At 40.9% G+C, this 23588-nt stretch overlaps 2 protein-coding genes across 2 annotated transcripts; both read left to right on the top strand.

Annotated features, from left to right (window-relative positions):
- Window positions 1-1772: 1772 nt before the first annotated feature.
- On the top strand, window positions 1773-17164 carry ska3 (spindle and kinetochore associated complex subunit 3). The gene is made up of 11 exons (XM_063498285.1): window positions 1773-1973; window positions 2069-2121; window positions 2808-2979; window positions 3103-3535; window positions 3669-3730; window positions 5259-5458; window positions 5554-5751; window positions 6184-6372; window positions 6521-6600; window positions 6970-7097; window positions 16849-17164. The coding sequence occupies exons 1-11, from the start codon at window positions 1850-1852 to the stop codon at window positions 17004-17006; spliced, it is 1797 nt and encodes a 598-aa protein (XP_063354355.1). The 5' UTR covers window positions 1773-1849; the 3' UTR covers window positions 17007-17164.
- An 883-nt stretch (window positions 17165-18047) lies between these two features.
- LOC134644980 (uncharacterized) lies at window positions 18048-22970 on the top strand. Its single transcript, XM_063498184.1, has 2 exons — window positions 18048-18294; window positions 18984-22970. The coding sequence occupies exons 1-2, from the start codon at window positions 18117-18119 to the stop codon at window positions 20315-20317; spliced, it is 1512 nt and encodes a 503-aa protein (XP_063354254.1). The 5' UTR covers window positions 18048-18116; the 3' UTR covers window positions 20318-22970.
- The last annotated feature ends 618 nt before the right edge of the window (window positions 22971-23588 follow it).

The raw sequence follows: 23588 nt of genomic DNA, 5'->3' as shown, positions 1-23588 counted from the left end.
CCTGTCATGGGATCAGTGAATAAAGATAAAATGTTCACATCCCAGAACTTGAGGCATGATGTTCCAGTTGCTCATTTTATCTGCATACCCATTAAATAATTATATAAAAAAATTATCACCATTGCTAATGAAATACTTGCTTATATAGTCTCTTTTCTAGACTTTGCATCATTTATTCAGCTATATTACACAACCTTGCACATAAAATTGTGTTTATGAGGTCGTAGAGTTTTCTCACCGCAGTGCCCAGCTGGTAGTACACCACAGCCAGGTCGTTCTCCAGCTGATGGACCTCCTGGTCCTTCAGCAGGCCGTAGCTCGTTGCTCCCAGCTCCTGGTCGATGTGGTCCAAGTTCTTCTTGGCCAGCTCAGTCTCCTCTTGTGTAGCACTGCCACCAAGATAGGAACAGATGCCCTGGACCAAGACCCTGTGCACAGCAAGTAAGTAAAGACACTCCTGGTTTAGCCCCCCCCAAAAAAGACATAAACACTTTTGTATATAACAATAAGTTCGCATAGCTACAATGTGAATTATCATGTCAAAGAGGAAAACCAACCTCACAGTCTGCATGTAGCCCACTGGCTCCAAAACCTTTCCAAACATCGCCATGGCTCCTGAGCTGTCCTCTGGAAGGTTATCTAAGGAGAAAATGAACAGTTGAGATTTAGAAATGATGGAAGTTGGTGTAAATCACTGTGACATTTACCAGATCAAAAATCCTCTGGTTCTTTTTACACCTCACCTCACTTGTTTGGTGTGCAGGTTTGTGCTGACCTTCACAGTGTGCTATTTATATACAATCAGTGTATCTGATAAGCGCCTTCCACCTACAATACCTTTTTGAACTTGAGAGGAAGAAAAAAGTGATGCGTACAGATTAATGTAAAGCTAGATTAACATTTGTGAAATGCTGAGAGGTGCATGTTCACCTGTGCACATGTATTGCAGGTGTTATATTTTCACATAATACCTGTATAAATAGTACATGTCATTTTCCAATCGTTTAGTCCAGTGCAGATCCAGGCTGTGGAAACAAACACAAGATCCTCTATTCATTAGAGGTTTCCTGGGTTCAGTTTCTCTGGGTCTATACAGCTCCATCTCCTGGCTGCATGGTCTCAGTATTTAACCTTTTATCCGGGTTATTTCTGGGGCATGTGGAGCCAAACAATATTGACATCTCTTTAAAATGGAGGCAACTGAATGTGTTAATATAGACCTGGAGCATTATCTCACATAAAAGGAGGGGTCATCTTCTATTTATCCTGAAATATAGCATTGCAGACTATTCAAAATAACATATATTGTACAAAAAAGTGCATCTAATCTTTATACTTGCCACACATGATATCCTTCTCTGTTCCATTCTGTTTATCTGCACAGCATTTTGAATTGAATTCTCCAGAAACATCTTCTGATGTAGGATGCATAAAAGGTCAGGGAGTATTAAGACAAAAGCAACGTTGAAATGGAGTCAAGTCGATTGAGAATGATTAAACAATATAATAAATATTTCAGTGTCACAATGCAGAGCACGATATGAAGAAGTAACCATATACTTATGCCACTACAATGCGCTGTCAAATAGAAAAATATCAAACGTTCGTCAGTTTTACCTTGTCTGTTAACACAGGGGGCGCGAATAAAACCCTTTGCACGTTAAACACTAAAACCCAAGAAGAAGAAGAAGTCTCTTCCGCTTAATACCGGAAGAGGCGCCAAAATTGAAATTTATTTCTTTCTGCCGACGTAGAAACGATAAACGATAATCAAACGGCCTTTGAAGGTCTGACGTCGGTTTCAGAGTAACTGAGTGCGCTTTTGCTCGTGTCAGACTTTTGCCTGAAAATGGACTCGACTACACAATTCTTCAGCAAGCTGAAAAGGCTGGCAGTGACTCTGGAATCTGAGACTGCCAAGCTCCAGCTCGCATTTGAAAACCGCAACAGCGGCGACGACGACGACGACAGCGGTGAGAAACACGCTGACACAGGCTGCTTAAATCGCTTACAGTGAAGTCCTCGCACATATCTCAAAATGAATTCTTTTCTATTTCAGAAAAGACAGCCAGAGCGATGCGAGCCTATCATGAAGTGAACTGTGACGTAGGGAACCTGAAGGTAAAAGTTAGCACGCCTTTTTTTAATTTCATCTAAAGGTAGCTTCATATAAACAGGTTAGCGCGACAATGCAATATTTTATCAGCAGCTGCAACAAAGATCGTTAAATGCGTTATGTAAAATTAACCAAATGCATTAAAAAGTCCTGCACTCAAAATCTCCCTTTAGGCAAACTTTGTATTTAACATGTTAAAGGTAGAACTGTGGCTGATACACGATTATCTATTATATCTTTACATCCTTTATACAGTGGCTCCCAACTCAGAGACAGACCCTTTCAAAAGGCCAAGATAAATGTGGTTATTCTCTAATTATTGCCTGTCTTTTAAATATAGTTTGGCCAGCATCGTTTTAAAAGCAAGTCTTGTCATTTGAAATGCCTGAGTGCACTTGTTCAGGCAGTTGTTCAGAAGGCATAAAAATTAAATTGCGTAAAACCATTTTGCTATTGTTGAACTCTCCACTGAAGTGAGAATAATATAAAGTCTTTACCTGCCAAAGGTTTTCCACGTCTTTGACTTCTGTTAACTGAACGCTTATTTCAAGCATCATAAGGAATATCTGTGTGTCATTTATAAACCGATTATTCATAGCAATATCTTTATTGAAGACTAATATTGTAAATTGGTCGGGCGGTTCATTTTTGAATGGTGGATGCTCATCACTTCTAGTCTCTTCTCGGGTAGGGACAGATCCAGGATGCCTTGGTTCAGCAGAAAGCAAAGAATAATGAGGCGAGCAGCTTCATTAAGGCATGTAGAGTAATGGAGCAGAAAGTCTTCAAGGACATCGAGAGGCTGAAGAGACACTGCGAGAACTATGGTTACCAAGCTCCCTGTGACACCCAGAGATCAACCAGTAAGTATTAACAATGGCAAAACGACTACATAACATTGGTAATCATGTGTAATGATTTCTTTTCACTTAAAAGAAAAGCGACATGCATTTATGGTGTTCTTATTGTGACTTTTCCTTATATAGAGCCTAAAGATCAGGCGGAGGAGGCGAAAGATGAAGAAGCAGATGACGACTCGGTAGAAGAGGAAAGTCAGGAGGAGGAGAATGGAGGGAATCCTTCCTCAATGGCTCCAAAACCAGAGCTGCCCAACACTGATGTGATGCGAACTCCGCAGCTCTCTGATTTTGGTTTGTCTGAACTGCACCTAAAGAGAGTTCTGGCTGGGACTGAGTGGTGTTCAGAAGTTCCCCCAATGCCTGAGATGAACCTTCCTCACCCCTCGCTCAAAGCATCTGTACCATCGCCCATGCCCATTACCCCCAAATGTAACCTGCGAATGGATGACTACGAACTCCAAACACCCCAGATGCATGACTTTGGCATCACAGAGCACACAGTGTGTCTGAACAATGACTTCACCATGAATCTGTTCAAGAAGGCTGAGAAGCGCCCAAGGTAGAGTGGTATGAACTATAATGACCCCTGCCGGCCACACGCAGGGTTTGTAGGGTTACTACTGCAGGTCCTTTAAGACTTTACTGTGTAAAACTGCTTTATCCTGCTTTATGAGTCTCTTCTTGTTCAACAGACCATTACAGGACACAACTGAACCACCAGTGAACGCTTTAATAGACATTTTGCAGACAAAAGGTATGAAACTGTCAACCCTCATAGCTCTTCTTCACCCCACAATAGGTGACTGTCATCTACACTCATGGAAAAGAGAAAGTTTTCACAAAACTCTACGCTGTCCTGTTTAAAAACTAAGTACGCCCAATGATTCAGTACTTTGTAAACCCGTCTAGACCCATAACTTTAAGTAATAACTTGAAGTAAATATACAGACAATAAGTTGAAGTAATTGTCTGTATGACTTTATCAGTCTGTCAGTTTGTCCTGGAGAAATTTTGGCCCACTCTTCTTTACAACATCAAGTCTGTGGCCATTTATGCACCGCTCTCTTAAGGTCTGCACTTTGATTGTACCATTGTTACACATTGATTCTTTTCTTTGTCAGCCATTCTGTTGTTGATTTGCTGATATGCTTGGGATCGTTGTCCTGTTGCATGACCCAGTATCAGCCAAGCTTTGGCTGTCGTACAGATGGTCTCACATTTGATGCTGAAATCCTTTGGCATACAGAGAAATTCATGGTTGATGAATGACTTCAAGGTGTCCAGGACCTGTGTCTGCAAGATGATCCCAAATAATCACCCTCCCTGAATGCTATTTGATTAGCTGCTATTTAAGATCTTAGTTTCTGTGGAACGGTGTACTCACCTTTTCACAGAACTGAACAGAGTTCAGTGAAAACTTTTTTTTCACACAAATGTATAAAGTATATATCTTTAGTAAAGAAATCAGATGTCTTTACTATTCAGGAAACTCGATGTTTCTCTTCTTCAGTTGTCTTTTTCTTGCATGACTTTATCCAGCACTTAGTTTATGATCAGATGTTTCCTTTTGCACTTATTTTCATGTTACATTTTCTAAACAGTGTTTTTCAGTGTTTTTTCAAGTATTATAAACTAGTCCCTTTTTATACATCAGACTGATTTAAAATATTTTACTATTTATTTATTAGTAATTTGTAAGTAATCTTATGTCATGACATATTCTGCTACCTGTTAATTAAAAAGTGCATGTTTGAATATGGTTATGTTTTCAGTGTCTTAAGTTTAATAATGATACAAAATCCCCAGTGTTTAGCCAGTGGAGACTAAAAGCTTCCACATCACACTTGTGCAGTTTTTGTGCAGATTTTTCCACTACTTGGATCTGAAAAATAAAGAAAAAAGAGTCTTGAACATTTTGTTCAGTGAAATCTGACGTCCAAAAGAGAAATAAAGTAACACTGACCACAAGCTTGGGAGCTTTTCATTGAAAATGTGAAACATGAAGAAAATGATCAGCTTTAAGTACTCGGGAGCTGCATTTGTTTTTATTAAACAGCTCAAGGCTTTGTCAGTGCACCATTTTTCTATCTGAAATTTTGCTTGTTTTTCAAAGATGCCTCCTGAAGGTATTAAAAATTCTATACTATGTATTTAAAATACCTAGTATTTTGAAAAATAAAAGTAGCACATGTAGAGAAACGGCACCAGGCTGTTAAGAGAAAGCACTGCAGTGAAATGGTTCTAAATATCTTCCTGTGTGACATTGTTTTGATTACCTTCAGCTGAAAAGTTGGAATCACCAGAGCCGCCTGTGTTTTGCACTCCGGGATTCAAGATCAAAAAGACAAACGGTCACTCCTCTCCAACTGCACAAGAGACTGATGACCAAGAATTCCCCTGTCACCCTGGCAACCTACCTGCCACACCCGAAGTCCCAGCATTTCAAACGCCGTACGTGAACCGACTAGTCAGTACCAAAAAGGTAAGAAATAAAATGTAACTGTGTGTGTTTTTGTTTCTGACATTTTGATTTCACATCACCTTTTTAATTTTATTTAATTTTTTTAGAGCACACAGCAGCCTGAGCCATCCGTTATGCAAACGGATAATGACACCCAGACCTTGGATCTTCCATCCCCACCTTGTAACAGGGCAGCTGGTTTCAAACGCACCTGGGAATATGATGTGCCCGATATATCCACCACAGGTTTAGAGGAGAAGCAGATGCCAGTGATGCCCAACCTAGAGTCTGCTTTGGGAAATTCTTTACAAAGTGTAAGACGAACAGGAAAGCATTTACTTTTAACCAGAGATGCTCACAGCTTTATGGCGAACAATATGACTAGTCAGATGTAATATGACTAGATTTTATGAAAGGTTGGTTAAATAAAATGAACTGTAATCTCCAGAAGGGAAACTTCCTTCTTATAGTAACTGACTAATATAGCTTCTAAAAAAATGTTTTCAGTCCATCATAATATATCAAAATATTTTTTAATTTTGAGTCTCACCACAAGAAATTTTTAAGAAAAAAAGTGTAATAAAAAAATTAAAAGCATCTTACTAGCAAACAAATTCTGTTGTTTTACATGAAGCCAAAAATGAGCTAAAATTGCTCATTTGATTTTCATTCCTCTGCACAGATGAGATTTATCAAAATGTAAATGAAACATGTTTAAAGGTCAAAGTTTTACCTGTCATTTACAGAGCAATGGGAAAATCCTGAAGTTCAGTGAGAATGAAAAGGTGGCTAAGGAGCCCAATGTCAACAGCCTGGAGTTGGATGGACTCACCCAGGAGTTCAGCTTGGGGACACCTCGTATAAGAGCACACTACCAAGAGCCAACCACCCCGGAGATGCCAGACCTGAGCTCTGTCACACAGGACATCTGTAAAGTTAGTCTTCTTTATTCCCATAAAAGCACATTTGAAACACATAGGTTTGCTGTTTGCAGATAAATTCATGTTCCTTGTTGACATGAATGTTACATAACATTTATAATTTGTGAAATTTCCTCTCGTGCTGTTTCCTCTTATTTTGTAGCTTGTGTCCCAGGCTCAGTTGAAGAAGACAACAATGACAAATGAACACCCACCTGTCAAGCCTGACAAAAAGAAACACAGGTAAACTAAATAGGTTGTAACAAGGGACAGACCCGTTATAAAATAAGAAATATAGATATAGGTGGCAATATTAAATCCACGAACTCTAAATTAGTAGCTTTTATTGTGTGTCCATTCCAAAGTTACAGATCAGGCTGGTGCTCGGTAGCAGAGAAGAATATTAATTTAAAATATTAGATATGAAATATCATTTGTATATATTTTTAATAAATGTTGAACTTTTGTGTTGCTTATTTCTGTCTCTCCTGATGAAATGTGTTAATTTCTTTATTTCACTCAGTTTTATCCATTCTTACAGACTGCGTGCCTGCAGTCTTTCTTTCAAAACTTTGATTGTGACATGTCACCTTCCATCCATTCCTCTCCCAGATCTGCAAGTCTGTCTGAAGTGTCAGAGAACGAGTTCCAGAGTTTACCGAGCTACCTGAGGCAGATGAGCCTGAACAGCCTCAACCAAACGGTTCACAACATCAACAATTTCATGGCAGAGTATCAAGGTCAGTGTTATATTTGTGCACAGGGTCATGGATGAATGCAGCTATTATTTAAACAGCTCCGGTTATGGAGGATGGCTGCGCCCTCCATGACCCTGGTTCTACCGGAGGTTTCTTCCAGTTAAAAGGGAGTTTTTCCTTCCCACTGTTGCCAAGTGGGGGGTCCTCTGATTGTTGGGGTTTTCTCTGTAATATTGCAGGCCTTTACCTTCCAATATAAAATACCTAGAGGCAGCTATTGTGATTTGGTGCTATATTAATAAAACTGAATTGAATTGAATAGCTTTGTAACTAAAAGTGGAGGGTCAGTTTGTAACTGTAGCGGAGAAGGATGTAATCGTACATTAATGTACTACAGCAGCGGTCCCCAACCCCCGGGCCTCGGACCGGTACCGGGCCGCGAGAGTTGAGGCTCAGGTGTGATTTTGGTACAGGTGTGGTTTTCAGGGTTTTTATCGGTTTTCAGCGTTATTTTGTTATCGTTTTTATCGTTAACTCGGTTTTCCTGGGTCTTTTCACGTGTGTTATGAATAAATCTTCTTTTTTTCGGTACCGGTACTAGTTTTATTTTGTTGTATTTATCCGCGACACCTTAAAGACCGGTCCGTGAAAATATTGTCCGGCATAAACCGGTCTGTGGCGCAACAAAGGTTGGGGACCGCTGTACTACAGGACACACCACAGTCAAGGTGCGTGTCAGGAGTTTTCCTGTAATGCAACTCAGGTCAGAATAATTGACACTCAGACAGGTTTGCAAATTAACGTGCACACGGGTGAGAGCTCAACGGAGACTCACCCCCCTGCAGCAGTTGTCAGCGTTTATTTATACTCAAGCATGTAACTCAGAAACATACAGGAAGAGCGAAAATAAAACTGTGCTCTGTGCAGACTTCCTGTTTGAGTTTGCACAGCATGCAGGTTTCCTGTTGAGTTTGCACAGACAGACTCATACTTCTCTATTTAAGCTGAATAGTGAAAAGAGCAAACACATTTAGAAAACTTAAATGAAATATACTTTTAAGCATAAACATAATAAAATCTCAAAATCCTAAAAAATCTCTTATCATTCCCTCCTGTTGTACATATGTATATGTATATGTACAGTTCATAGCTTATTGTATCAGTCTATGGCCACTTGTAAACATTTCAATACCATTCAAACATGGTATGACACATGAAGTGAAAAAACACAATAACAGTATTATAACACCAACAAAAACAAGTCCTTTAATCAGCAGGGACTTCCAAGAGCCAAGACCCTGTGTTGCATTACTGCAATGCACAGAGCGTCAATCTCCTGATCCCGTTCGTCGTTGAATTTACATGAAGCATTCAGAACCTTTTGTCTTTCAGTCCAAAGTTTAAATTCCTCTGGGACATCGGAACCCCATATGGAATCATGCTGCTTGAGGTCTGGGGTGCTTCGTCTTTTCCTTGTTGTTGACGTTGATGTTGACATGGCGTCCATGGTTATCTTGAAAGTGTGGTCAGATATGAAAATGGGAGCGCACTGACCTGTCCAATTCCTAGGAAGGATATCCCAGGCCATCCCTTGCACCCAGAAGGTGCCATTTGAGATGTTGCTGCTCTTCACGGGCCCTCCAGGAGCGTGTGTCTGTACTGCTTTACAGTTGGTGGTGTTTCCCATTGGCGTGGATCCGTTCTCTTGGCGGTAGCATAGGCTGTGGCTCAAATTCCCATTGTTTCCAAGAAAGACTGGGAATGATTTAGCCTTACTTCTGTGCCTCACTTTCAGGTCAACCCAGAACCATTCATCACATGTGCCGTTTCGTGGTTCTATCTGGAGAGGTTCCTCATGGTTGACCACGATTCCCTGGAATTGATACCCACGGCTGGCGTAGCTTGCGGCACACTTTGCTTGAATTATGTCCATTGCCTTCACGTACAAGGTGGCGTACTGTGTCGTTGGGGGCATATAGGAGCAAACATAGCAGTCTTTTCTGGGTGTGCTGTCATGTATATATCGACACCATGCGTTGTTCATCCATGGGTGAATGTGGTCTTGTGTCATGTCACGAAGATGTGAGTCGTCATGTGTCCATCTTGTCTGCAGGTGGTGTTGTTCATCTTCTTTCTTTCGGGTGAGTGTTAATAAACTCACCAGGAGTGCAACACTAGCCACTAGGAGGACGAGTGTCTTCATGATGACCAGACACACCTGTGACCTCTGATGAGTAGACCAAAGGCAAGAAGGTCAAGGGCGGGAATTTTCCCAATCAGCCCTCCCTCCACCTTCGGATCACCAGAGTGCAGGGGCGTCGGCGTCTATTAGTTTATGTTGTCACTCACTTTTTTGCAGTGGCTTTGATGGATCCAAGATGGTCTTTCTGCTATTTTGCAGGCAGTAGGTGTGGTGAGTAGCACTTGATAAGGACCTTCCCACCTTGGTGAACTCCAATTTTTCCTTTGGAGTACTTTGATCAGGATCCAATCACCTGGTTTCAACCTGCAAGACACTGGAGAGTTGTTTAGAACAATCTCTTTATTTTCAAGTAATTTAGTCATCCATTCCTCTTATAGTTCCTCTTATTGACTTATCTATGGGCTCATTTGTGATTGGTAGTGGAAATGGTCTACCGTGAATGATTTTAAAAGGTGTGAGTTTCTGAGAACTTTGTGTCAGTCTCATCCACATTTTAACCATTTCTTTTGTTCTCTAGTTGGTGCGGCTTTCTGTTCGTTTTTAAGCACATCAAGTGGTATTTGCATTGAGGAGTCAGACATTAATGTGTCTATAGTTTGTTGTGCTGCTGCTTTTGCTGCTTGATCTGCGAAGTTATTGCCTTTAGTGACCTCTGAGTTGTGTTTCTGGTGTGCAGCACATTTACATAAGGCTAACTGTTTTGGCAATGTTATCACTTCCAACAGTGTCTTTAAAAGATTTCCATGTTGCACTGGATTGCCAGTAGAAGTAATCATACCTCTATTCTGCCAAATTTTTGCAAAGTGATGTACCGCTGCAAAAACATACTGGCTGTCAGTGTGTATGTTTATAGCTTGTGCTTCATGCAGTTGACACGCACGTATAACAGCTGTAAGTTCTGCACTTTGCGCAGAGTGTGAGGAAGTTAGTGCCTTTGCTTCTAAAACTGTGTCTGCTGTGGTTACTGCATAACCTACACAGTTTCGCCCAAGGCTACTTTTGGACGCTGAACAGTCTACAAAGATATCAACGACACCAGCCTGTGGGGTGCTGTGAAGGTCAGCGCGTGATACAGCATACAGCAATTCTGATGTGTGACAGTGTAAGCTCATAGCTCACAGCTCTAAAACTAGGCATCAGCAAATCATATGCCCAAATCATTATGTGTCACTGTGATCCACAAGTATGATCACAAATTTGTTTTCCAAACTTACTAAGCAAACAAACAAAAACAAAAACAAAACAAAATGCCTATGGCATCAAGGCTTTGTGTTCATATTAATTGAGTGTAAGCTGCTTTCTTCATTGCAAGTGTTTATTGCCATAAGGTTTAATTCATGCATCATATCACTGAGTTCTAAATTCAAACTATCTCTTCTGACCCTTTCCAGAAATAATTTCACATATAACAATTTGAGTATGTGTTGTCTATTCATTCTATTCATAGAGTCTATTCATAGAGTTCTGTTTCTCTCTGTGGGCTGTCTTGACACACCACAGGCACACATATTTTCTGTTTCTGCAGACTAATCGAACTCTTTTGTTTCTCTTTGTATTCATACTCTATAAACCCTCTTTAATTCTACTAAATCTTGATCTAAAACCAACACCTTTATGTCACGCTCACACTCCTGAATAGAGCCCTTTCAGACATCAGGAATCATCACACACACTGCCTTTTCTCTCAAACTTCCACTCGTTCACTCACTCTACTATGAACCTTTGTAGTGTTATTATTACTTATTTTTATTATTTTTGTACAAATCACACCCAATCACTCAAAACCTACTACTCACAGCATTCACACAGGTAAAATCACTCAAAATATGCTTTCATACGAATATTTCAGACATGCTTTTCAAGATATATAGAGGTCACTCACTGTACATCCACAGTAATGAATTCAAACTCTATTTATACAATTGTAGTGAGCAAAACCAGCATCTCCATGCGTGTCACCGCTCCTCATTAGCTTGGTAGTGTCCACATATTTAATTCAGCTTCTCATTAGTTGTTAGTATAGGTTTGCTCTTCATCCTAACGAAGTCTCATCTAAGATGACAGGTTTACAAGCAGGTCAAGTGTCTCTATGCACCTGATTAGTGTAGTTAATTCCTTATTTTCTTCATCTCATATATCATTGTACTGAGTTTGAGCAAACCTTAAGCTTGATTTAGACTACTTTTAACAATTATCCACCTCACATCATAACTGACTGAGGTGCCTCTTCTTATTAATAGTATCTCATTGTTAATATTATTATTGTTTTGTTTTTCCTTTTTTATAACAGCAATAGTATATTACAATATTTCACTATGTATCCATCCAGGGCTGGGGGTGATCTGCAGTTTCACCCCCTCCCAAGCTGGAGACACACTTTCCTTGGCTGAATAATGACACAGCCTCAATATACCTTATGCATCTCTCTTTTTATTTAATATATTTTCGTGTGAATTATCTGGTTTCATGCGTTCTATTCATTCTAGGCACGGTCGTCATGCCAACTATGTTTCATTGTTAATACCAGTTTACAGGTTGTTATCCTTCCTATTATTAGTTTGAATACATTAGATAAGCTCTAATTTAATTTAACCTTTTGTTTATTCCACTTTCCATGCTTTAAAACATTACAACTCTTGTGTACGTTTTGTTTTCTTTTTAGGATTTTTTTTTTTTTTTATTAGTATTTATTTCTGCTTGGAGGGTTTCTTTTAATTTAGTCAATGCGGAGGGGCTACATTTTCCCTCCTATGTGGGACATTTAGTCTTTTTTTTTTTGGATTTCTCCATCTACATGCACTAATTTGTCCGGCGCCTGGACATTTTTTCTCTAGCCACTGCTCGTCAGCAGTGAGTTTTGAAGCTTCGTTACCCATTTTAATCCTTTACAACTACACAACTGCGGCACCTTCTCTGGCACGAGAATCGAGAGAGGTAGTTGACACGGCCTTCTACTTTCAAGCTATTCTTGAAAGCGGTGTCACCTTTATATGATGAAACATGACCTCTTCTCTCTTCACCAGTACTTGGGTGGCCAACAGTAAACAAATTAGTGGAATAGTTCAGCCTCCTTATTGTGCTGTAAAATCAACTTATTCCACCAACAAAAATAAAACAACAACAATAAATACCTTTATGCGCGCGCTAATTTTACCCACTACAGGGGAGCTACCAGTCCTATTTCAGACGAGCTCTATTTTATTTTAAAATGCTACCAACCCCTCTCGGGCGAGCCAAGTTTTACCCACTTCAGGGGAGCTACCAGTCCTATTTCAGACGAGCTCTGCTTTATTTTAAAATGCTACCAACCCCTCTCGGGCGAGCCAAGTTTTACCCACTTCAGGGGAGCTACCAGTCCTATTTCAGACGAGCTCTGCTTTATTTTAAAATGCTACCAACCCCTCTCGGGCGAGCCAAGTTTTACCCACTTCAGGGGAGCTACCAGTCCTATTTCAGACGAGCTCTGTTTTATTTTAAATGCTACCAGCCCCTCTGGGCGAGCCTATACGTTTTACGCGAGGTGTGTCAGAGTGTTAATATTCACCTGGTTGCTGATTCACTGCCGGTCTCTCAGGTCCGCCTCATCGACCCCCACCGTCGTGGACCACTTATAAGAACGCTGGCCAGAACCCGAATTGTACGTCTCTGGTCTTTTATCCTGTACCCTAGACAGGAGCTGTCGACAGACTTCAGCGTGGGCTTCTCACGACGTCAGGACTCGATGAGGTTTTCCTGTGGGATTACACAAAAAGGGTTGTCCCATCCGGCTCGGAGGACCAAGAAATGTCAGGAGTTTTCCTGTAATGCAACTCAGGTCAGAATAATTGACACTCAGACAGGTTTGCAAATTAACGTGCACACGGGTGAGAGCTCAACGGAGACTCACCCCCCTGCAGCAGTTGTCAGCGTTTATTTATACTCAAGCATGTAACTCAGAAACATACAGGAAGAGCGAAAATAAAACTGTGCTCTGTGCAGACTTCCTGTTTGAGTTTGCACAGCATGCAGGTTTCCTGTTGAGTTTGCACAGACAGACTCATACTTCTCTATTTAAGCTGAATAGTGAAAAGAGCAAACACATTTAGAAAACTTAAATGAAATATACTTTTAAGCATAAACATAATAAAATCTCAAAATCCTAAAAAATCTCTTATCAGTGCGTGAGAAACTGAGACTCTGACACAGCAGTTTAAGCTTCTCACTGAGGCAGTGGTGTTGATGTTGTGGTCAGTAGTTTAGAAAACACCTGTGATCACACACAGTGGTTTTCAGATTGGCTGCAAACTTGGAAAACAAATTATCTTGCTGGTTTGACTTTTGTTCAGTTGGATTTGATTACTGCAGTTACACTGGACTTCCACAGATTTCTTCATTAAATCAGAGGAGCACTTCCTGTTTTAAAAATAGTGTCCAGTAGTTTTCACGGTTATGCTGAAATCCTTCCCTGAATAAAGCTGTCATCCTCTGTTAGTTTGGACTGTTAATTAGCAGCAGAGGGTGCTATTTGCATAAGTAAACAACCAAATGGGAATGAACAGGTCTGTGTTGGCGATGTTTCCCTTGGTTACTCAATGGGAGATCATCTATAATCCACCCCGTTGTAGTTACAAACATGAGAGGTTAAAAAAAATGGTTTAATCGTTTAAAAAAACTGAGCTTCTAAAGTAACAAGAAATCTGGATTCACAGAAGCTGCTTTCGGCTGCTCCCTTGTCACAAGCGGGTGCCACAGCGGGTAGCGCTGCCTGTTTGATTTGGCAGTTTTACACCGGATGCCCTTCCTGACACAACCCCAAAGGCGATTAATGAGAAATTAGGATTCATAAACCTGTCAAATTGTTCCTGATAGCAGCAAGAACTAGCTGTACTGTGTTAAACTTTTAGACGCTTCAGACTGATTACACAGTACCATCAGGGAAGCACCTGATTAGACTGAAATCTGAGGATTTGTCCCATTTTTAAAATCAAAGGGTGGGGACATCACATATAATATCTATATACGACCAAGCCTATCATCATATTTCATATTTTCCTGTCATATACAGTCAGGTCCATAAATATTGGGACATCGACACAATTCTAACATTTTTGGCTCTATACACAACCACAATGGATTCCAAATGAAACGAACAAGACATGCTTTAACTGCAGACTGTCAGCTTTTATTTGAGGGTATTTACATCCAAATCAGGTGAACAGTATAGGAATTATGACAGTTTGTATATGTGCCTCCCACTTCTTAAGGGACCAAAGGTAATGGGACAATTGGCTTCTCAGCTGTTCCATGGCCAGGTGTGTGTTATTCCCTCATTACCCCAATTACAATAAACAAATAAAAGGTCCAGAGTTCATTTCAAGTGTGCTGTTTGCTTTTTGAACCTGTTGCTGTCAACTGCCAGGATGAGATCCAAAGAGCTGTCACTACCAGTGAAGCAAGCCATCATTAGGCTGAAAAAAACAAAACAAACCCATCAGAGAGATTGCAAAAACATCAGGCGTGGCCAAAACAACTGTTTAGAACATTCCCAAAAAGAAGGAACGCACTGGTGAGCTCAGCAACACCAAAAAACTAGGAAGACCACGGGACACAACTGTGGTGGATGACCAAAGAATCCTTTCCCTGGTGAAGAAAACACCCTTCACAACAGTTGGCCAGATCAAGAACACTCTCTAGGAGGCAGGTGTATGTGCGTCAGAGTCAACAATCAAGTGAAGACTCCACCAGTGTGAATACAGAGGGTTCACCACAAGATGTAAACCTTTGGTGAGCCCCAAAAACAGGCAGGCCAGATTAGAGTTTGCCAAACGACATCTGAAAAAGCCGTCGCAGTTCTGGAACAACATCCTATGGACAGATGAGACCAACATCAACTTGTACCAGAGTGACGGGAAGAGAAGAGTATGGAGAAGGAAAGGAACTGCTCATGATCCTAAGCATACCACCTCATCAGTGAAGCATTGTGGTGGAAGTGTCATGGCGTGGGCATGTATGCCTGCCAGTGGAACTGGTTCTCTTGTATTTATTGATGATGTGACTGCTGACAAAAGCAGCACAATGAATTCTGAAGTGTTTCGTGCAATATTATCTGCTCATATTCAGACAAATGCTTCAAAACTCATTGGACGGCGCTTCACAGTGCAGGTGGACAACGACCCAAAGCATACTGCAAAAGCAACCAAAGAGTTTTTGAAGGGAAAGAAGTGGACTGTTTTGCAATGGCCAAGTCAATGACCTGACCTGAATCCGATTGAGCATGTATTTCACTTGCTGAAGACAAAACTGAAGGGAAAATGCCCCAAGAACAAGCAGGAACTGAAGACTGTTGCAGTAGAGGCCTGGCAGAGCATCACCAGGGATGAAACCCGGCGTCTGGTGATGTCTATGTGTTCCAGACTTCAGGCTGTGATTGACTGTAAAGGATTTGCAACCAAGTATTAAAAAATGAATGTTTGATTTATGGTTCTTATTCTGTCCCATTACTTTTGGTCCCTCAAGAAGTGGGAGGCACATTTGCAAACTGTTGTAATTCCTACACCGTTCACCTGATTTGGATGTAAATACCCTCAAATAAAAGCTGACACTCTGCAGTTAAAGCATGTCTTGTTCGTTTCATTTGGAATCCATTGTGGTGGTGTATAGAGCCAAAAATGTTAGAATTGTGTCGATGTCCCAATATTTATGGACCTGACTGTACATACTCTTACAATAGTAGATGCTCATTTTAAACATGACCAGAGTTTCAAATGATGTTGGTGGTCCTTGTAAGCCCAAACGCTCAGGTTTCAAACTGCTGGAAATGCTGCCTTTCACTTGTGTTTTTCTCATAAGAAAATATATTTTATATGCTCTTGTAAGGCGCACAACTCTGTTTGTAAGGAGCATCCCATGAGAAGAAAGTTGGCTTAAAAGGAAGTGGCCTTGGGAAGGATGGTGGTGAAGGAGGGAAGCTAAAACTGCTCCTTTCACTGGATGAACTGTGGGGGCTGCACAAAGGGCCACATTCAGATAAACAGTTATTTAAAGCTGTGAATCATGCAAAGTTAACTTAATGTAGTCCAAAAATAAACATGTCAAGCTGGAAATGAGCATATTAGGTCCCAGCTGAATAGATTTACATCATTTTCTCAAAGTACACATGGTCATATAATGGCTGTATCCACTGTTGTGCCTACAGATAATTGTTTATACTCAGTGCTCAAGATAACAGTATGATATTTGGAAAGTAAACAAGAGATGTTTGTTGTTATTTCTCTGATTGCAGATCTCTTGGTTAAACTGTCTCAGGACATTTGCTACCAGCACCAGGCTGTTCATCTTTATTGTTAGCAGAACAGTCAGTTTGTTTCTTTGCCTGGTTTCATCAGTTTAACATTGATCTGGCTTCAGGCTTCACAAAATTACCATCATCAATTACATCATTGGAATTATATACTAAATAGATTTCCTCCAGTTTAAGCCCCCAAAACGTTTCAAAAAGACAGATTTTTACAGACATGGTATGTTTGTTATTTTAGCGGTGTCCCAGCAAATCATCATGTGAACAAGCTCTCATTTCTCTAATCTGTCCCTTTTCTGTGGCGCCCTCTGCAGGAGAAACAACAGAGTTTCAGATGGAGAAGCTGAAGAAGATCATCAGTGTCGGAACCAAGGCCCCCGTATACATCCTCTGTCTCACAGAGCTCAAGAGACTGAAGCATGTGAGAGGAGACCGGAACACCTCTGTGTACAGACTGATCACACACATCTAAAGGTTGTCCATCCGTTGGCGCAAATCTATGTGATGTTAAGCACTTAAGCTGCAGGCAAAGATTATCTATCAAGTCAAACGGCAAAGAAAAACATACATTATGAGAAGAGTCCCAACAAATGAACTCAATCAGAGAAAGCAGCTATCCTTTATATTGTATATGGTTTGTGTTTTGATTGTAAATAGTACATGGACCTGTGAGTCAATAATTTGCATTTCCATGGTTGTATGCAATAAAATGGAAACTGGCTGTTTAGACAAGTAGTACAGTTTCGTATAATACATAAAGATATATATATTTAGACAATGTTGGATTAAAAAGGCTAAACTTTTATCAATAGCAAGCTCAGTCTTCTGCAGCGGGAGTATAACACATGACTTGCAGTGACCAATGGGTGTTAATAATTCAGCCACATGAATATGTATTGTCAAACTATAGATGGTTTATCCATTTACCACAGCTCACTTTTAATTGTGCTCACCCATTTGTAAAAAGTTAAATAAAATAGCAAATGAGACTGTTAATCAGAAAATCCTGAACTTTTATTGCTCATTGCTGTGATGTGTTACATGTGACTACTACTATCTTGATCTTTAACAAATTGGTAATTGGCTTTTCAAATATAACTTGTGAGTTTTATCTTTGTGCAGTCTAAACACACTTGTATTGAAATAAGCTACTGTATCACAGTTGTGTGCTGTGGATGAAAGCCAAGTACTGTACTCCAGTTTCAGAGCTGATTAACGCAGAGGGATCTAATAAGCTACAGGTATATTGCATCTGTTTTGTGCTGTCTGTGATTGTTTCTAGTTGCTGTTGTTTGGTTTTTCCTTCGTCATGTTCATTTTCGAGAATTAAAAAGGAGCAAATTAACCATTTGGAATAAAATTTGTGTGATTTCGGGACATTAGTGTTTATGCTTCTCGGCGTGAGTGAAGATCGCATTTCAATGACGTCGTCCCGAGATGGTCCAATCAGAGTGACGAAAGCTAACGGCCGTTGATGACGGAACTACAGTTTTTTTGTCGCCCTCTGGTAGGCCACCATTTTGGGAGTCAAAACACCCAGCAAACTGCAGCGCACACCTCCACGCTTCTCCGTGGCCTTACTATGGTTCACACCTGTGTGGTGGCAGGCTGCAGGAACAGAAGGACACCAGGCACCACCTTATCTTTCTACCGTTTCCCACGGGACCCCGAGAGGAAGCAGCGCTGGATAGCTGCTGTGAACCGAGAGGGCTGGGTGCCGAACGACGGCAGTCGGCTGTGTAGTACTCACTTCATTTCAGGTATGAAGGCAAAACCGCTTTGAACCCTAAAAGTGTCCCCTTGTGTGGGTTTTTTTGTTTGTTTTTAAAGTAAACCAGTTCACACTGATGTTGCTGGGCTTCCACATAGAAAACCAAGGAGTCTTTTTTTTTTTTTTTTTTTGCTGTCAGTGCAGTCTTGTGTTCAAAGGTTGTATGAGTTCAGGAGGGACAGTGGCATAGTCGGTGTAACTGCAGCGGGTAATAAACATGTTTAGGTTCACTATCACATAGTAAAAACCCTCACTGATTAAAATTACTGGAAAAAGGCGGTGTTTGTACTTGTAACCCTTTGAATATCTAAAAAATAGCTATACGAAACTAAGTTGAGATGGAAATAAAATGTGACATTACTGCAATTAATTCAGTTGGGATGGGTTATAAATTTTGTTTACTAAATATATGAAAGTAGATGTCACTATTGGTACATGCTATTTTAATGCTAGGTTTGTGTTTTGTTTTTATTGTCTGGTGTGTGCAATCTTTTTGTGTGCAAAGTTTTTCATACTTAAATTTTGTTTGTAGAGGAAAAATTAATTAGGGATGTACTGACTGAACAACAGCAACTGTTTGTTATTTTATGTATTGCATGCTACAAAATGAGAGAGCACTCTAAATCATAAGTATCATAAACAGATGAATTTGAATCAGATTCTTTTTTTCACATGCAGGTAAACAGGTGAAGAATCCGCGTTCTCCGGATTATGTTCCTTCTGTGTTCACGGCGGCTCCCTTATGCCCAGAGATGAAGGAGCCGGGTGCCTTAGAGATCTTGGACAAACAGGAAGCACGGGTGGAGGCAGCCAATGCCTTGCTGTTCCTCCAGGGCCAGGGCATGTCTGCGGTGGATGAACAGGGCCAGGAAGAGCATCCTGAGGTGAAGGAACAGGAGACCACTGCGGAGGAGAGTGCCTCCTCCTCCCTCAGCACTGAAGAAGATGATGATGATGACGATGATGACGACGACGACGACGATGATAAGTCTGTGAGTGACAGCAAGAAAGGAAAGTTTGCCCAGACATCTGATGTCCCGGTGAACTTTGATGACATCTTGAAAGCCCTGAAGAGGGAGAATCAGGCCCTCAGGGAGTCTGTGGAGAAAATGTCTCTCTCAGAGAACTCCTTAAGGAATGATGCTGAGAAAGTGAAGTTTTACACTGGTTTACCCAACTACTTTGTCTTAGAGACAGTCATGTGGCTGCTGGCACCTCACATGGATGGAATGAAAAACGTGAAGCTCTCCAAGTTCCAGCAGCTGCTGCTGACACTAATGCGTCTCCGCCTGGACCTCCGCAATCAGGACTTGGCTTACCGCTTTGGCGTGAAAGTGGGCACAGTAACCAGAACAGTTCACCGGATGGTCAACATCATGTCCTCTACTCTGGTGCCAACGGCTGTCTTTTGGCCCTCCAGAGCTGAGCTCCGTAAAAACCTGCCAGCCGCGCTGCGAGCCTCTCACCCTGACTGCGCCGTCATCATAGACTGTTTCACCGTGCCTTTCGAGGACCCGGTCTCTCAGGGGGCGGGGCCAGGTTATAACGTGTTTAAGTATCTGATTGGCGTGGCTCCGCAAGGCGTGGTCACTTTTGTCTCTAGGGGTGTGCTGGGAAACGTCAGTGACAAGAGCCTGGCTGAGGGCTGTGGATTTTTGTGCAAGCTTCTCCCGGGCGATGTCGTACTGGCAAGCCGTGACCTGGACATCGGAGACTCTGTGGCAGCACGTGGAGCCTTGTTTAAAATTGCTGACAGCTACCAGGGAGAAGCATATGGGAGAACAGAGGGCTCATTGCTGGCTGATCCTTCCTCTGAGACAGTGAGCGTGCAGAGGCATGTGGAGAGGGTGATCTCTATGGTAAAGCAGCGGTACGCCATGCTCACGGGCCCTGTCGAGAGCGCCTTCACCGCAGCCTCTGAGCGCACGTCGAACCTCTCAACCTTTGATAAGATTGTGCAAGTTGCCTGTGCCTTAAACAACCTGTGCATCTCTGCTGCTCCACTAGAGTGATGTGTAGACAAACGCCTCGTGCTCCTTTAATGCTGATCAGGCTCTTCAGTTCCCTTTACTGCTTTGGACTGCACTTCTTGCTGTCCCTCTGTGTCTATGTGTCGACACTACATCATGACTACAGCAAATAGATTTATACTTTTCCACTATAATACTAACTTTCAATCTATGTCACTCCTTGTGATCTGGGTCAGTTTATACTTGGCAATAGGACCATTTCTCCAAATACAGAAACCACATTTCTGAGATGTAATGTCATTAAGTTATGCACCTCCCCTCACAAAGAATGGCTGACTTGCAAGAATTTATTTTGTTTAGGCTTTGGGTGAAAACTGTGAGTAAAACCCTCATGAAATATGTCTTTATTAGCTACTTGTAAATGCTGAAGTATACACACTGCAGTTTGGGTGATGCATTTCCACTGATCCCACATCTCTGACTGTTAAGTGTGTCTTTCCCATCCCTGACTGTAGTTACCAGATTACATCCATCTGCTGCAGAGAAGTGGCATGTTGCTTAAACCTTTTTTAATTTTTATTTATTTTTTTGTTGCTTCCCTGCATCTAAATCAGGAAGTGTGCACATAGGAATATGCATAGAAAGAGGTTAAAATAACAGAAATGCCAGACAAAGTAGTACACAGTAGTACTCCTCGGCCACAGTGTCTCCTCTCTGTTCACAGTGCAGGGACAGAAATGTCCTGTGGTTTGTGAAGGAGTACTGGTTCTAAACTCATCTTTTTTGGCATAGTCACATTTTTGTAAGCCAGGTACTTTTTATAGCAAGAGTACAGTCAGCTGTGATGATTAGCTACAAGTTGGCAATTCGAGCACATCTTGTAATGGCAGATGTCTTCAATGTCTTTATCAGCAGTGATTTGCTGGTTTTGCAGGTTTAAACAATAACAATAATAGTAATGATGATGATGATGAACAGAAAATTAGACTTCAGCTTGAGCTGTATACAGTGATTAACAATGATGTCCATTTTTACTGAGCCACGTGTTTAGGTAATTATTAATTTTCCCAAAGTAGTTAAAGCTCCTTATTTAATACAAAAATCTCAAAAGAATCATCTTTTGTGCTGGTGCAGAAGTAAACAGTATTGCTGACATGCTGTTGAGCCTGAAGAAACACATTGTTAGATGAGTACATCAGCTACATTTAACATGTGGATTCATTCTCACTGGTTTGTCCTCTCCTGTGGGAGACTGTGACAGGCTTTGGTCCATGAGCACGAGCCACAGCAGCAGTTATGATACAAGGCTGCGGGTTATTTCCAGAAAGGTTACCCAGCAACTGAAATTTTGATCTTTTTAAAGGGTTTGACCTTTCAGTAATGTAGACATACCAACTGAAAAGTTTATACTGATATACAGTATATCTGCATTTTTTTTTCATTTGAAGATAACCCCTCTGAATATTGAATTACATATTTTAGTAGGTCTGCTTTGCTGGTGCCTTAGTTTGTAAAGCTGTTCCAGATCAGCCCATATTTTCTACAGATATTTATTTTGACATCATGCACTATTCTTTGGACTTTTTCCTGGTTTGGTCCCTAAGCCAGATGTGCATGATGAGTGAGCATCTGTAGTCAACAAGGTCTAAATGTGTGTTCCCATTGTTTTGTTGTTTGTTTGTTTGTTTTTAAGGTACATCATTCTTGTGTGCTCAACCACCAAAACTAATCTAAAGTCACTACACTTATACATATGTTTTCTCCTAAGGTTTGAGGGGCTATAATACAATTGCCTCAGGGCCCAAAAATGAATTGGGAATGCTCCAATAACAAAGACTACACTTAAGTTCAGGTGCTGGGCTTTAACAGGTGATGCTTCATAATCGGTGTTAGGTTCAGAATGTGCCTTCTGTTCTCAGACCCCTGGATATCCTAGACAACAGAAGCTTGTCTGTCTTTTCTGACTGGTCATGTTTTGGTTGACACTGTGTATTGCTCTGGGGCTTCCATAAGGACATCTAGCCACAGTATTTAGTCCACTTGCCTGCTTTTTCCCCCTTCAATTAGCCATGGTGTTTGGCACTGCTGATGCTCTAAACAAACTATAAAAATCAAGTTAATTAGCAGTACTATGGGTTGATATATTTCTTCAGCAGTGCATGTACTTTGGATGAACACATGCTTCCTTTTTTTTTTTTTTTTTTTTAAATCAAGTCTTTGACTGAGTAGACTGTATCTGCAGACCTTGCTTGCTCTTTTATGGAGGGAGCGAAAGGCCCCCTTTTTTGACTGATTAAAATAGTCTTACAGGCTGGTTTAAATGGTGTTTGCCCGTTCCTAAAGTAGTGAGTGCCGCTGGAGGACTGTTATCAAGCAAGGCCAAATACCAGTATTAATAGTAGTTAAAAGGCTTTGTGAAATGACTGTTGGTTTATTCTGTCTGTATTTAGTTCTTACATGCATAAGAACAAAGTCAATACTTCCTATTTGATGTTTTTCCTGCTCTAAAATAAAAGAGCTTCTAGGTTGACATGTATGAAAGAAGTTCAGAAACTCATGTTTTTCTCACACTACATTGCTGTTTGACATTATTGTTACGGACGCATGTGCTTCCATGATGTGTAAACTCCTGAAGGTTTCCTGTTTAGTTTCTCTTTTAATATAGCTCCTGTGACTGAAAAAATAAAGTTGTGGAATTGCATCAGCTTACTTAGTACCCAAGAGTCGCCGTTATGTTATTCTGTGTGTACGTGTAAAATATTGAAGCTCTGTGCTGTACGTGTTGTCCTGTGATAACTGACATTATTATAACTTTTTATTTGCTTTCACACTGAGTCATTGGTAAAAACTATTTCCAAGGCCGGAGAGGGGTGACTGAGTAATGTAATGTGCAGATATACTTTATTTATCAAAGGGAAAAATGCTTGGAGGAAGCTCCGCCTGTGAATATTTCAGAGGAAGGAAATCAAGACGTCTCACTTCGTTGCTTTTTGCAGTCACTGCAGCGGTGAAAACCACAGCTCGTTACTACTCGCTATTGCACTGACAGCGTAAACTAGAACCCCGCAGTTCTGTTTCTATACTTAACTCGTTATTAAAATCAAAAGTAAAACTTACTGATGCACTTAAACAAAAAAAAAGATTTGTACGACGCCGAATACGCAAAAACATTTTTAATTTTAATTTGTTCGCAAACGGTAACAGCTCCTAGCTAACAACGTGAACGGAGTGAACGGCACTCGCCTAATAGACGATCTTCAGGTCCGCTGACGTGCGTTGGTCCGTCACGTGACCTGAGGAATGTTAACAATGC

Source organism: Pelmatolapia mariae, linkage group LG16_19 (assembly GCF_036321145.2).
Source record: "Pelmatolapia mariae isolate MD_Pm_ZW linkage group LG16_19, Pm_UMD_F_2, whole genome shotgun sequence".
NCBI classification, from domain to species: domain Eukaryota; kingdom Metazoa; phylum Chordata; class Actinopteri; order Cichliformes; family Cichlidae; genus Pelmatolapia; species Pelmatolapia mariae.
Note: the sequence above shows the minus strand (reverse complement) of the source record. Positions and strands in the feature narration are given on the sequence as shown.